The 13,853-nt window shown below is 35.1% G+C and overlaps 1 protein-coding gene across 1 annotated transcript in view; it reads right to left on the reverse strand.

The window, feature by feature from the left end:
* The window catches only part of LOC128554667 (uncharacterized protein PF3D7_1120600-like), a gene marked incomplete at its 3' end in the record, with an annotated part of 60,447 nt that extends 46,933 nt beyond the window's left edge, over positions 1–13,514 (reverse strand). Inside the window, exons 1-5 of the mRNA XM_053535969.1 lie at positions 13,449–13,514; positions 11,894–11,963; positions 10,726–10,793; positions 9,154–9,223; positions 1,579–1,685 (exon numbers count right to left, since the gene is read on the reverse strand). Of these exons, the coding sequence (XP_053391944.1) occupies positions 1,579–1,685; positions 9,154–9,223; positions 10,726–10,793; positions 11,894–11,963; positions 13,449–13,514 (381 nt within the window). The remainder of the gene's footprint in view (positions 1–1,578; positions 1,686–9,153; positions 9,224–10,725; positions 10,794–11,893; positions 11,964–13,448) is intronic.
* Between the last annotated feature and the right edge of the window lie 339 nt (positions 13,515–13,853).

Consider the following 13,853-nt stretch of genomic DNA (forward strand, 5'->3'; position numbering starts at 1 on the left):
TTCCGTGGCAATGGGTAAACGGGCTAGGATACTAACCTATCCCTCGGGATTCTGCCGATGTTATAACATGAAAAAAACATTGTTATATCTACATTATCAAATAGTTTTGTCTGATACCCTAGTTGTCCAGTACGGTAATCTAGTTTCATTTCCATATTTTTAGACAGGACTTCACATTGTGACTCTCGCCATAAATGATATGTGCAAATACTGAACATTTTTCTGCATTAGCGTTTTTTTTTTTAAAACTTAACGTTTCTTTTAAAAATAAAAAATCATCCGGATAAATCTTTACATGCATCTGAAGTCTGAAAACGATCAGGGCCAGGGCGGAGACCTTGGCTGACACAACTTTTCTTGTATTGAATTATGGACACAGACACATGCATGAAAAAATAATATAATATCATAAAGAAATCGGATAAAAACAATAGACACAATGGCTTGACAGTGTCCAAATTGATCACTGCACTCTATCTGCTAAATATGTATGTATGCATGTATGTTATAATATAATATAAAAAACCTGTACATCGTATACTAAACTGTTAAATACAAACAACAAAATCTATAAGATATCAAAAATTAGCTCCACAGCGTCAAAACGGTCATTGCGGTATTTGTAATGAGGTTTACAATAACCTGCTCCCGAACATCTCCGCAAAATTTTTATCCTGCGCCAAACATCGCCTTTTTTCGTGCATATGGTGCATTTCAAACTAAAAAATCTTCACTAAAACACCGATTTAGACATTATGATTTGGAAGGTTGACAGGGAAAAGGTTGATAAATATAGTCCATAAAGATATTGGCTTTGTTTTGCAATATTTTCAAAGAAAAGTGGATATAAACTTTAAAATTGCTGAAATTGGGGTAAAGTTTTACATTTAACTTCGCCGTTTTTTGCTTAAAATGGCATCTTTTCAGGATTTTAAATCGGTTTTGGAAACTTCATTTATTACGTGATAAGACTAGTAAGGTGATTTTATTTGATATTTGTTTTTATAGACCGAAATAATGAGAATACTAGCACCACTAAAATTTTCAAATCTATGTATCAATCCTGCGCCGAACATAGCATCCTGCGCCAAACATATCGGGTTACCTAGTGTGGGAATAATTTAAACAATCTTGGTAGAGGGTCACACAAGGATCATTTGTGTAAAATTAATCTCAAATCGGGCTAGCAGTTTCACATAAGAAGATTTTTAAAGTTTCCATTATATACATATAGAGAAAAGTGACCACGCCCTCTGGCTGCCAAGTTTTTTGACAAATCAAAATAATTTGAACAATCTTGGTAGAGTAAATCAATTATCATTCTCGGAGTAAGTCTTCATGGTGTTTATAGACCGGAGGAGATTTGGGAACCTTGATCACTAAATCGCTCGGTTAACAAATCCCTCAAAGGTCCGTAAGTACCACGAAGACATTTTCCTTGAACAATAGTTATTACATCTTAAATACCCTCTTTTGAAGGCTTATAAGATTTTTCACAGGAGGGGCTTTTATTGTTGGAGTTCACATTATTTTAACGAGAAATATAAGCATACTTCAAAAAGATAATTATCATAATACCTTTGAAAATGCACCTCCAGAATTGTCACATGCAGATGCACTGTTTGTTTTAGGTATTCCACCTGCATAATTATTCCCTCCGTCACATGCTTCACTTCCACATTTATCTAAGAAAACAGACAAACTTTTAATGTTACAGATATTCTTTAAGTGGCCACATTGGCTGAGAATGCTAACATGTTTTCCTACAGAGCTGAAGGCATAGGATTCAAATCTAGGCTACTCCCAATGCGGGGCATACTTGGGCATTACACTTTTTCATGAATGTCTTCCGCCACTCAGCTGTAAACATCTGGCAGAAAGGGTTATTTGGTTTTAACTGTTCTTGAAACAGGGCTCTTGAATATAACTTTTTCAGTGGAAAGAAGACACTTTTTGAAATTAAAGGTGAATTGTACAAGAATAGAGAGAAAATGGGGATAGTGTGTGTGTTGCCCGCCCCCACTCCCCCTTCCAATGAGTTTTTAGCGCTAGTGGCCACTAAAAGGGGCCAAGTGCCCCCATTTGAACAAATTTAGGAGAGGACCTTGTAATGATGCTACAGACCAAGTTTGGTGAAGATATAAACAGCTATTCAAAAAAGAAGTTGTTTAATTGTATTTCTATTTTAAGCTCTAGTATATGGCAGGTACCCCCATTTGAAAACAAGAGGGTAACTGACAGTATTTTATATTGACCCTAAAGGGCTCACCCGTGTACAAGGCTTCAAGTGTGTTTGTACAGAGTTAGGTTTCTTCTATGTTAGCCTATATTATATACATGTCACACACACTTTTGAACCAAGGGCAATAATTTGAACAATTACAGTAGACATTACAAATCTGATATCATACGCCAAATTTCAAGGCTCTAGCTATCATTGATTCAGAGAAGAAAATTTTCAAAGTTTCTAATACAAAAGCTTATAGCAAGATTAATCAAAATAACTTGAACAATCTTGGTAGAGGGTCACACAAGGACCATTTGTGTAAAATTATTCTAAAATCGGGCCAGCAGTTTCACATAAGAAGATTTTTAAAATTTCCACTATATACATAATAGGGAAAAGTGACCACACCCTCTGGCGGCCATATTTTTTGACGAATCAAAATAATTTGAACGATCTTGGTATAGGGTCACACAAAGACCATTTGTGTAAAATTATTTTAAATCAGGCCAGCAGTTTCATACAAGAAGATTTTTAAAGTTTCCAATATATACATATAGGGAAAACTGACCATGCTCTCTGGTGGCCATGTTTTATGACAAATCAAAATAATTTGATCAATTTTGGTAGATGGTCACACAAGGACCATTTGTGTAAAATTATTCTAAAATCGGGCAAGTAGTTTCACACAACAAGATTTTTAAAGTTTCCACAATATAAATATAGGGAAAAGTGACCACTCCCTCTGGAGGCCATGTTTTTTGACGAATTAGTATAGATTGAACAATCTTGGTAGAGGGCGACTTAAGGACCATTTGTGTGAAATTATTTCAAAATCGAACCATCGATTTAGAAGGAGATGTCATTTGAAGATTTTTCTGTTCTTAGCTCTGGCGGCCCCTATGTTCAACCAAATGAAATTGTTGAAACAACTTTAGTAGAGGACCATTCAAGGAACATCCATGCCAAGTTCATCAAAATTCATTCAGTGGTTATGGAGGAGATGTCTTTTAAACACAATTGTTGAAGACCGATGGATGAACGCACAATGGACACAGCGTAATCAAAATAACTCACCATGAGCATTGCTAAAAATTGGGAGTGGAACTTACAATGATGCTACAAACCAAGTTTTAGAAGAATTATTTCTATTTTTAGCTTTAGTGGTCCTAAAAAGGAGCCAGGTGTCTGAGGTGATCCTTTCTGAATAATCTTGGGAGAAGACCCTACAATGATGCTATGTAGATTCATTAAAAGGTTCATAAGAAGAAGTCATTTAAAGGTATTTCTATTTTTAGCTCTGTGGACCCTGATAGGGGGAAAACTTAAACATTTTAATAAATTTGACAGAGGACCATGCCAGAATGCTACTGACCAAGTTTGGTGCAATTTTGACAAGTAGTTTCAGAGGAGAAGTGTGATGGACGGACTACTATCAGTAAGCGACCACAATAGTTTGATTCAGCACATCGTGCTCAGTACAGCAAAAAAAGTGAACAGGAAAAACACCTAAATTTCTGCCCTCTCAGTGTGACCTTTACCTTTGAGCTGGGGCTCTGGATTTTATGCAAGAAAAATAATCTTGTTATGGTGGCTAACAGTGCAAAGTTATTTCAAAATCAAACGATGCACAATAAAGTTATAGGCTGGACATAATTTTGTGCACACATAAACATACACACATACAGAGTCAAAGGTAACACTATGGCTAAGTTCACAACGAACTCTGGGCTTGAGTAGAGAACGACTCTATAATCAATAACCCACTTGAAAAGTGTAAGTTAGTACACCATTCGTACCTTCCTTATTGAAGAGCTGAACTCCTCAAACTCCGCTATGAGGCAGAGTTTATTGGTTCCTGGCTTTTCATCATAGCGCTCAATGTGCAGGGAAAAGAGTTTTACATATTTCCAGGGCCAAATTTCTGATTGGTCAGTGACTTTACTGGTGGAAGAAAGTATCATTTACACAACAGCCTACCCTTCCCTTGAGCTCCGACGTGAACTTAGCCTTTATGTCAATCCCTCATTTCTAACGGTGGGAGGAAGAATAAGTCATACACTTTCACACTTCATGTTGTTCACTAGACTTACAAAGTCTGTTGAGATCAAGTTATCTGTAAGGCCAGAGTTTTTAGTAACTTGGGTTACGGGAGCGCCGGTCCTAATTCTCCAAAATCCAAATAAAAATAAAATTCAAAATTGCAATTTTATTTTTATTTTCCACCGACGGTTGCATCTAATTTCCCTGGTGGAAAATAAAACAGTGTCTATAAACCTACAATAAATATCGCAGCGTGTAATTTTAACGGTGCGGAAAGTGGACTGGTATTAGTTTTATCGATTGTATAGTCCCGATACGTGAGCTTTAGTTTTTGTAAAGGAAACCCGTTTAGGTTACGTCAGACAACAACAAAATGGCGACACTCGAGGCTTTCTTCAAAGTATCGGTGAAAAGTTTTAAGTGTGATTTGAAAAAAATTATTCCACTGAAGACAAGCATAACAATCAGGGAGGCATTGCATTCTCTCATAGAAGAAGCATGCGGGGATGATTGTCTAGTCAGCTTTAATGAAGCAGGAGAGGATCGGTTTCGATGTGATTTGGACACGCTGGTCCAGGTCTTAAAAGAGTTGGGGTTAGACTTAATCATTTTAGGCATATCCTATAAATAGATATTGCATGAAAATAGACCCGTCTGAGAGAAAATTTTGCAGCCGTATGACTCATGGAGCCGTACTCGAACCATGCATCTACTGAGCTACCAGGCTGTTAGAGCGACAAATGCACTTTCTTCCCTGTATAGTTTGAAATTTAGTTTTATACTTAGTCTATGACTTCAAATACTGTATGACCTGGTACTCAAGTTTTATTTGGATTAATAGTTTTGACAGCAAGTGACACATGTTTTCAGAGCACACTATTACATACTTTTTAAAATATAACAAGGTGAGAAAAATGTGCAATGACAATAGATATCGAACCCACGTCCTGTTGCGGACAGCCATATCCGGCTTAGAAGCCTGATTAGGCTTGAATTTAACAATTTCAATAAGTTTTAAAGAGATCCTTGCATTACCTGAATGTTCTATTCTCGATTCCCTTTGGGCCTGCTCTTCGAGATCGCAATAAAAACTGTGTTCTTTTGGTTTTAAGGACAAAACAAGAGCGCCGCCAAGCGGGGCAATATACGCCCGAAGGCTTACATCATAGGATGGGAGCAAAATTTTAAGAACTTGACTGCTGTAGCCAAAAGGACTGGAACAGCAAAAAAAAAAACTTCAAAAAACAAATCTAAGTCCACCAAAAAAAATATTCAAAGTCTACAAAAAAATCCTTATCAGGTACAGGTATGTAAAAATACACCTAAAAATTGGAGGTACCATCCATGTTGTACCACAGAAAAGTGGTCTCGGTTTTTCCCTACGGCCAATAATAAAAAAGTTTCAAAATAAGCTATTTATAGTAACATAAAAGGGAAGTAATTAAAAAAAAAATAATTGTAAGTACATACAAGAGGGCCATGATGGCCTTATATCGCTCACCTGTTATCATTGCACTTGAGCACAAGAAGGTCCTCAGAAAAAATATCTAAGTCCAAAGGATAGGAACAACAAAGCGAAGAAATTTAACCAAAAAGAAAAAAAAATTCTTACATGGTATAGATATGTCAAAATACACCTAAAAATTGGAGGTACCATCCATGTTGTACCACAGAAAAGTGGTCTCGGCTTTTCCCTATGACCAATAATAAAAAAGTTACTAAAAATAAGCTATTTATAGTAACATAAAAGGGAAGTAATTAAAAAAAATATTGTAAGTGAACAAAAGAAGGATCAGCCAAATAAATCTATTGACATAAATGAAATTTCAAATCAGTATCTTCATTAGTTATGGAGATATACCTATTTTAATTTGAAATAAAGGGAGGTAATTTGCCATAAAATCAGTTCATAGTTATCTACCCTGATTGTTTCAGTCCAACTAATAATAATAATGAAATTTCAAATAAGTCCTGTAAGTACTTACTGATATAAATCCATTTTGATTACAATCAGGGGAGGTAATCAGATACAAAATAACTCTGGAACCTACGATTGGATCTGATTTGCCGTGGAATCCAAGATTTATTGTTGTTGAAGATATTTTGGAAGTTTGTATCAATAAAAACCATAAATGAAGTCTCTATATGGCTGCAAAAGCTAAAATAGCCAAGTTTGGACTTTTAAGGGGCCATAACTCTGGAACCCATGATTGAATCTGGCCAGTTGAAGAAAGGAAGCAAGATCTTGTGGTGATACAAGTTGTGTGCAACTTTGATTAAAATCAAATCATAAATGAAGCTGCTATTGTGCAGACAAGGTCAAAATAGCTAATTCTGGCCCTTTAAGGGGCCATAACTCTGGAACCCATTATGGGATCTGGCCGGTTCAAGAAAGGAACTGAGATCTTATGGTGACACAAGTTTTGTGCAAGTTTGATTAAATTCAAATCATAAATGAAGCTGCTATTGTGCAGACAAGGTCAAAATAGCTAATTCTGGCCCTTTCAGGGGCCATAACTCTGGAACCCATAACGGAATCTGGCCAGTTCAAAAAAGGAATCGAGATCGTATGGTGATACAAGTTGTGTGCCAGTTTGGTAAAAATCAAATTATAAATAAAGCTGCTATTGTACAGACAAGGTCAAAATAGCTAATTTTGGCCATTTCAGGGGCCATAACTCTGGAACCCATAACGAGATATGGCCAGTTTAAGAATGGAACCGTGATCTTATGGTGATACAAGTTGTGTGCAAGTTTGGTTAAAATAAAATCATAAATGAAACCGCTATCGTGCAGACAAGAAATTGTTGACGGACGCACGGACTGACGACGGACGATGGGTGATCACAAAAGCTCACCTTGTCACTATGTGACACGTGAGCTAAAAAAGAGATCTGCCAAATAAAAACAAGAGCACTGCAATGCAGAGCAATATACACAAAGCAGTCATATACGACCTTTGACCCTTAAGTGTGACCTTGACCTTGAAGCGAGTCATCCAGAACATGCGCTCTGCACGTTGTCTCAGTGTGGTGAACATTTCTGCCAAGCTTCTTTGAAATCCTTCCAGCAGTTCAAGAGTTACAGAGCGGACATGAAACAAACTGATATTTTTGACCCCTAAGTGTGACCTTGACCTTGAAGCGAGTCGTCCGGAACATGCGCTCTGCACGTCGTCTTGGTGTGGTGAACATTTGTGTCAAGTTTCTTTGAAATCCTTCAAGGGGTTCAAGAGTTACAGAGCGGACACGAAACAAACTGATATGACCTTTGACTCCTAAGTGTGACCTTGACCTTGAAGCGAGACATCCAAAACATGCGCTCTGCACATTGTCACGGTGTGGTGAACACTTGTGTAAAGTTTGCTTGAAATCCTTCAAGGGGTTCAAGAGTTACAGAGCGGACACGAAATTGTTAAGGGACAGACGGATGGACGGACAGACGGACACCAGCGTCATAACATAATATGTCCCTTCGGGCGTATAAAAATGTAGTAAAACTCCTACTACTTTGATTATTTTATATTGTCGGTATTTTACATAGTATTATTAAAGAGATTATTTTAAGGTCTAGATAAGGATTCGAACCTGTACTGTAGGGCGACATGAGTAAGAACGCCTTAGACTAGTCTGCCACCGTAACAACCCGAAAATGGTTTTGCAATTTGCCAAATAACCGATATCTATTAATAATCTACCCCAAGACGACTATATGCATTTGGAGACTTTTAACAGTCGTAACATTGCATCTTCGAATGATAAATAGTATTGCCCAAATTGAATGATGGACCTGTCCATTTTAGAAACTTAGCGTGCTAAGGGTTAAAAGGTCAGAAACACAATATGCATAGGATGTGACAACAATACTACACTACACTATATATAATCACACCAACAACAGAAACAGAATACAATGCCAGGCGTGTTTAGTCTCTATTTATTAGCAAGCTATATATATGTTTAAAGCAGGCAAGCAACATGCAAACAATTTCAAGTATTTAATAGTTTCTACAACATAATATTATAACATACAACATGGAGGCTTTAATAAAGAAAGTGGGAATAAAATGCTTCAAATTGGGGAAATAACTAGTCTGATTTATCTAGACTGTGTTGTGAATCTACATTTGCCTGAAACAACAATTTTTTTTAACCCAGTGGCACTTTTTACAAAATAAATTTTTTGTGTTTTTTCTCATTCCCCCCCCCCCCCCCCCCCCCCCCCATGCTAACATATTTTTATTTTTATGCCCTCCTCCTAATGCTCATTTTTGGAAAATCTCCCGTAACCCAAGTTATTAAAAAACTCTGGCCTAATTAAGTTTATTCTTTCTTCATACTGACACTAATATTTTCCAAGAAAAACATTTTCTCTCTAGGCTCATCTCAGTTAGAGTCAGAGGTTAGAGATATTGTAAATTTTTTTAGAAAGTGCTGTCAAAGAGGATTGATTTTATGGCCAAGTGCTTTACATTTAATGACTCTAACAACTGATGCCAGTCTAGGTGTTCACATGTATGGAGTTTTACTTGAATTCACATAAACTATACAATTCACTTCACAACTTTAGTAGGGAAATGGTGCCTCAACACCTTTGCACCCACCCAGAAAAAAATTTTCATGTACATTAAATTTACACTTCAGTGTAATTTGAAGTATGAAATCTTATTGAAGTCATTTAAATCTTTAAGAGAAATAGTGGTGATAGTGGCATTGGTTCCACACACCTTTATCTATTCCAGAAAAAAAAAATGACTTGCATATTGAAACTTCATGGTATCAAGCCAAGTTTCTAGAATGGAATTAAAAACTGCTCTAAATAACTCCAGTCAAGCACAAGTTACATCATCAAATAATGCTTTAAATGGTAAAAAAAAAACTACATACCATTTGTAGGCCCTTCCAATCCTCCATCAGCTTCCAGAGAATGTACACTGGTCTGCTCCTTAAAATCAGCCTGCAAAATATTTTTCCAATAATTGCATTTTTATCACATTTGAAGTCTTCTCAGATGGCAATATAAGTATAAATTTGCATTTATAAGTCACACTGATTCAATGTAAATGCGATTCAAGTTATTGAGTTGAAACGGTTTTTCTATTTTCAGTAATAGTGACTTTGACTTTGACCCTACTGACCCACATCTTTGTCTCCTTGCAATCTATCTATAAACCAAGTTTCATTGCAAATGGTTACTCCTAACTCAAGTTATTGTATTATACAGGTTACTATCATAACTATGCATTAAACAGGCATAGCCTAAATCACACCTTTAAGTCAGCTGAAAGGATATTTATTTTGCACCTATACAAATGTTTACCAGAAATATACTGGCCACAAGATGTCTGCCTGTAACATGTGCAGTATCAATGAAAGGAGTGATGTTGTGGTATAATATCTGACAGCCAATACACACAGGAGTCAAGCTTGACCCGCTGGCGTCAGACCAGAAAGAAAACATGTTTTGCTGTAAGAACCGTTGTCATGGATCGGAAAATGTACTAACCTATTTCAGTCATGCATTTCTCACCTAAAATGCGCAGTTATGTAAATGGGTACTATGCATATTGAACATGAGGTAATTTATCCTCCATTGTGCACCTGGTCACATCATCTCAATATTTCATATCACAGAGACACTTTGTTTTTAAAATTGTACCCACATTCAAAAGGTTTTCTTTGTTTGGGCAATCATTCTAAGACAAGAGTGAAAAAACCCCTTTATTTGCATTTTAATCACATTAAATTCACAAGGATAAGAAATTAGTTTACATGGATAAGAAAACAGAATCACTGATATTTTCAGTGAATTTGTTCTTTACTTTAAATCAATAGACTTTAATACAAAGATAGGAAATCATATAGTTGTATTAGTATATTTACTTCCTTTTTCAACTTGCATGTCATGGCGCTAAAATCTTTCCACTTCATCCTAAACTTTCTCCATTTCTACCTAATCTTAGCTGAGGGAGAAGTGACTTCTCCATAAAATCTTAGCTTAGCTGAAGCCCTGTAAAAATCCTTGGGGCAGTCCATGAGTAATGCTCAAAACAAAAAAATGCCTAGATAGCACATGACATCAAGTAAATATAAAAATTTTGTGCAACATGAAATGATCAACTGCACAAAAATTTTTTATCTCCAAGAAGTGAAATCAAACTTGTTCTCAGTATCATAATAAATGACTGCTTCTACTGCCAGTTAAAAGCATTTCATCATCTTCATCCATGGTCAAGTATATATCCTTAACAGTTGAAATCTTTTACAAATATAATTTTACCAGATTAGATTGTAGATCCCAATTAGGCATGTCAAAGTCAACTCAAACCTACAGCTAATTAAATATAGCTAGCTTAAGATACTGGAGAATGTTGGAAAGATATCACCATAAATATAATATATCCATTCAAATAAAACTTGAACAAAAATTTATAAAATTAATGTGTTTAAAAAATTTACCTCTTCTCCAACAAAACTCTCTTTGCCAGATTCTCCTTTATTGTTTTCAGAGCCAATCTCATCATTTCCTTAAAAAAAATATTCACAATAATAAATCTGGACAATCGCGGTATAGAGATGGTGCCTAAAAATTCAAATTGCCTGTTATATTGCTTTCTGTTGAAAACTGGATACCAGAGTGCCTCAATATTACAACAATTTAGCTTTCATACTTCATGGAAATATTTAATACCAAAAATTTGGTCCTACTTGGGAAAATGAATCCAGAAAAATTTCAAGTATTTAATAGTTTCTACAACATAATATTATAACATACAACATGGAGGCTTTAATAAAGAAAGTGGGAATAAAATGCTTCAAATTGGGAAAATAACTAGTCTGATTTATCTAGACTGTGTTGTGAATCTACATTTGCCTGAAACAACAATCTTTTTTAACCCAGTGGCACTTTTTACAAAATAATTTTTTTTGTGTTTTTTCTCATTTTTTTTCCCGATGCTAACATTTTCCTACTTTATTTTTATTTTTATTCCCTCCTCCTAATGCTCATTTTTGGAAAATCTCCCATAACCCAAGTTATTAAAAAACTCTGGCCTAATTAAGTTTATTCTTTCTTCATACTGACACTAATATTTTCCAAGAAAAACATTTTCTCTCTAGGGTCATCTCAGTTAGAGTCAGAGGTTAGAGATATTGTATTTTTTTTTAGAAAGTGCTATCAAAGAGGATTGATTTTATGGCCAAGTGCTTTACATTTAATGACTCTAACGACTGATGCCAGTCTAGGTGTTCACATGTATGGAGTTTTACTTGAATTCACATAAACTATACAATTCACTTCACAACTTTAGTAGGGAAATGGTGCCTCAACACCTTTGCACCCACCCAGAAAAAATTTTTCATGTACATTAAATTTACACTTCAGTGTAATTTGAAGTATGAAATCTCATTGAAGTCATTTAAATCTTTAAGAGAAATAGTGGTGACAGTGGCATTGGTTCCACACACCTTTATCTATTCCAGAAAAAAAAATGACTTGCATATTGAAACTTCATGGTATCAAGCTAAGTTTCTAGAATGGAATTAAAATCTGTTCTAAATAACCCCGGTCAAGCACAAGTTAAATCATCAAATATTGATTTAAATGGTAAAAAAAAAAACTACATACCATTTGTAGGTCCTTCCAATCCTCCATCAGCTTCCAGAGAATGTATACTGGTCTGCTCCTTAAAATCAGCCTGCAAAATATTTTTCCAATAATTGCATTTTTATCACATTTGAAGTCTTCTCAGATGGCAATATAAGTATAAATTTGCATTTATAAGTCACACTGATTCAATGTAAATGCGATTCAAGTTATTGAGTTGAAACGGTTTTTCTATTTTCAGTAATAGTGACTTTGACTTTGACCCTACTGACCCACATCTTTGTCTCCTTGCAATCTATCTATAAACCAAGTTTCATTGCAAATGGTTACTCCTAACTCAAGTTATTGTATTATACAGGTTACTATCATAACTATGCATTAAACAGGCATCGCCTAAATCACACCTTTAAGTCAGCTGAAAGGATTACCTATACAAATGTTTACCAGAAATATACTGGCCACAAGATGTCTGCCTGTAACATGTGCAGTATCAATGAAAGGAGTGATGTTGTGGTATAATATCTGACAGCCAATACACACAGGAGTCAAGCTTGACCCACTGGCGTCAGACCAGAAAGAAAACATCTTTTGCTGTAAGAACCGTTGTCATGGATCGGAAAATGTACTAACCTATTTCAGTCATGCATTTCTCACCTAAAATGCGCAGTTATGTAAATGGGTACTATGCATATTGAACATGAGGTAATTTATCCTCCATTGTGCACCTTGTCACATCATCTCAATATTTCATATCACAGAGACACTGTTTTTAAAATTGTACCCACATTCAAAAGGTTTTCTTTGTTTGGGCAATCATTCTAAGACAAGAGTGAAAAAAACCCTTTTATTTGCAGTTTAATCACATTAAATTCACAAGGATAAGAAATTAGTTTACATGGATAAGAAAACAGAATCACTGATATTTTCAGTGAATTTGTTCTTTACTTTAAATCAATAGACTTTAATACAAAGATAGGAAATCATATAGTTGTATTAGTATATTTACTTCCTTTTTCAACTTGCATGTCATGGCGCTAAAATCTTTCCACTTCATCCTAAACTTTCTCCATTTCTACCTAATCTTAGCTGAGGGAGAAGTGACTTCTCCATAAAATCTTAGCTGAGCTGAAGCCCTGTAAAAATCCTTGGGGCAGTCCATGAGTAATGCTCAAAAAGAAATGCCTAGATAGCACATGACATCAAGTAAATATAAAAATTTTGTGCAACATGAAATGATCAACTGCACAAAAATTTTTTATCTCCAAGAAGTGAAATAAAACTTGTTCTCAGTATCATAATAAATGACTGCTTCTACTGCCAGTTAAAAGCATTTCATCATCTTCATCCATGGTCAAGTATATATCCTTAACAGTTGAAATCTTTTACAAATATAATTTTACCAGATTAGATTGTAGATCCCAATTAGGCATGTCAAAGTCAACTCAAACCTACAGCTAATTAAATATAGCTAGCTTAAGATACTGGAATGTTGGAAAGATATCACCATAAATATAATATATCCATTCAAATAAAACTTGAACAAAAATTTATAAAATTAATGTGTTTAAAAATTTACCTCTTCTCCAACAAAACATCTCTTTGCCAGATTCTCCTTTATTGTTTTCAGAGCCAATCTCATCATTTCCTTAAAAAAATATTCACAATAATAAATCTGGACAATCGCGGTATAGAGATGGTGCCTAAAAATTCAAACTGCCTGTTATATTGCTTTCTGTTGAAAACTGGATACCAGAGTGCCTCAATATTACAACAATTTAGCTTTCATACTTCATGGAAATATTTAATACCAAAAATTTGGTCCTACTTGGGAAAATGAATCCAGAAAAATTTCAAGTATTTAATAGTTTCTACAACATAATATTATAACATACAACATGGAGGCTTTAATAAAGAAAGTGGGAATAAAATGCTTCAAATTGGGAAAATAACTTGTATGATTTATCTAGACTGTGTTGTGAAT

Source organism: Mercenaria mercenaria, unplaced genomic scaffold (genome assembly GCF_021730395.1).
Source record: "Mercenaria mercenaria strain notata unplaced genomic scaffold, MADL_Memer_1 contig_616, whole genome shotgun sequence".
Classification (NCBI taxonomy): Eukaryota; Metazoa; Mollusca; class Bivalvia; order Venerida; family Veneridae; genus Mercenaria; species Mercenaria mercenaria.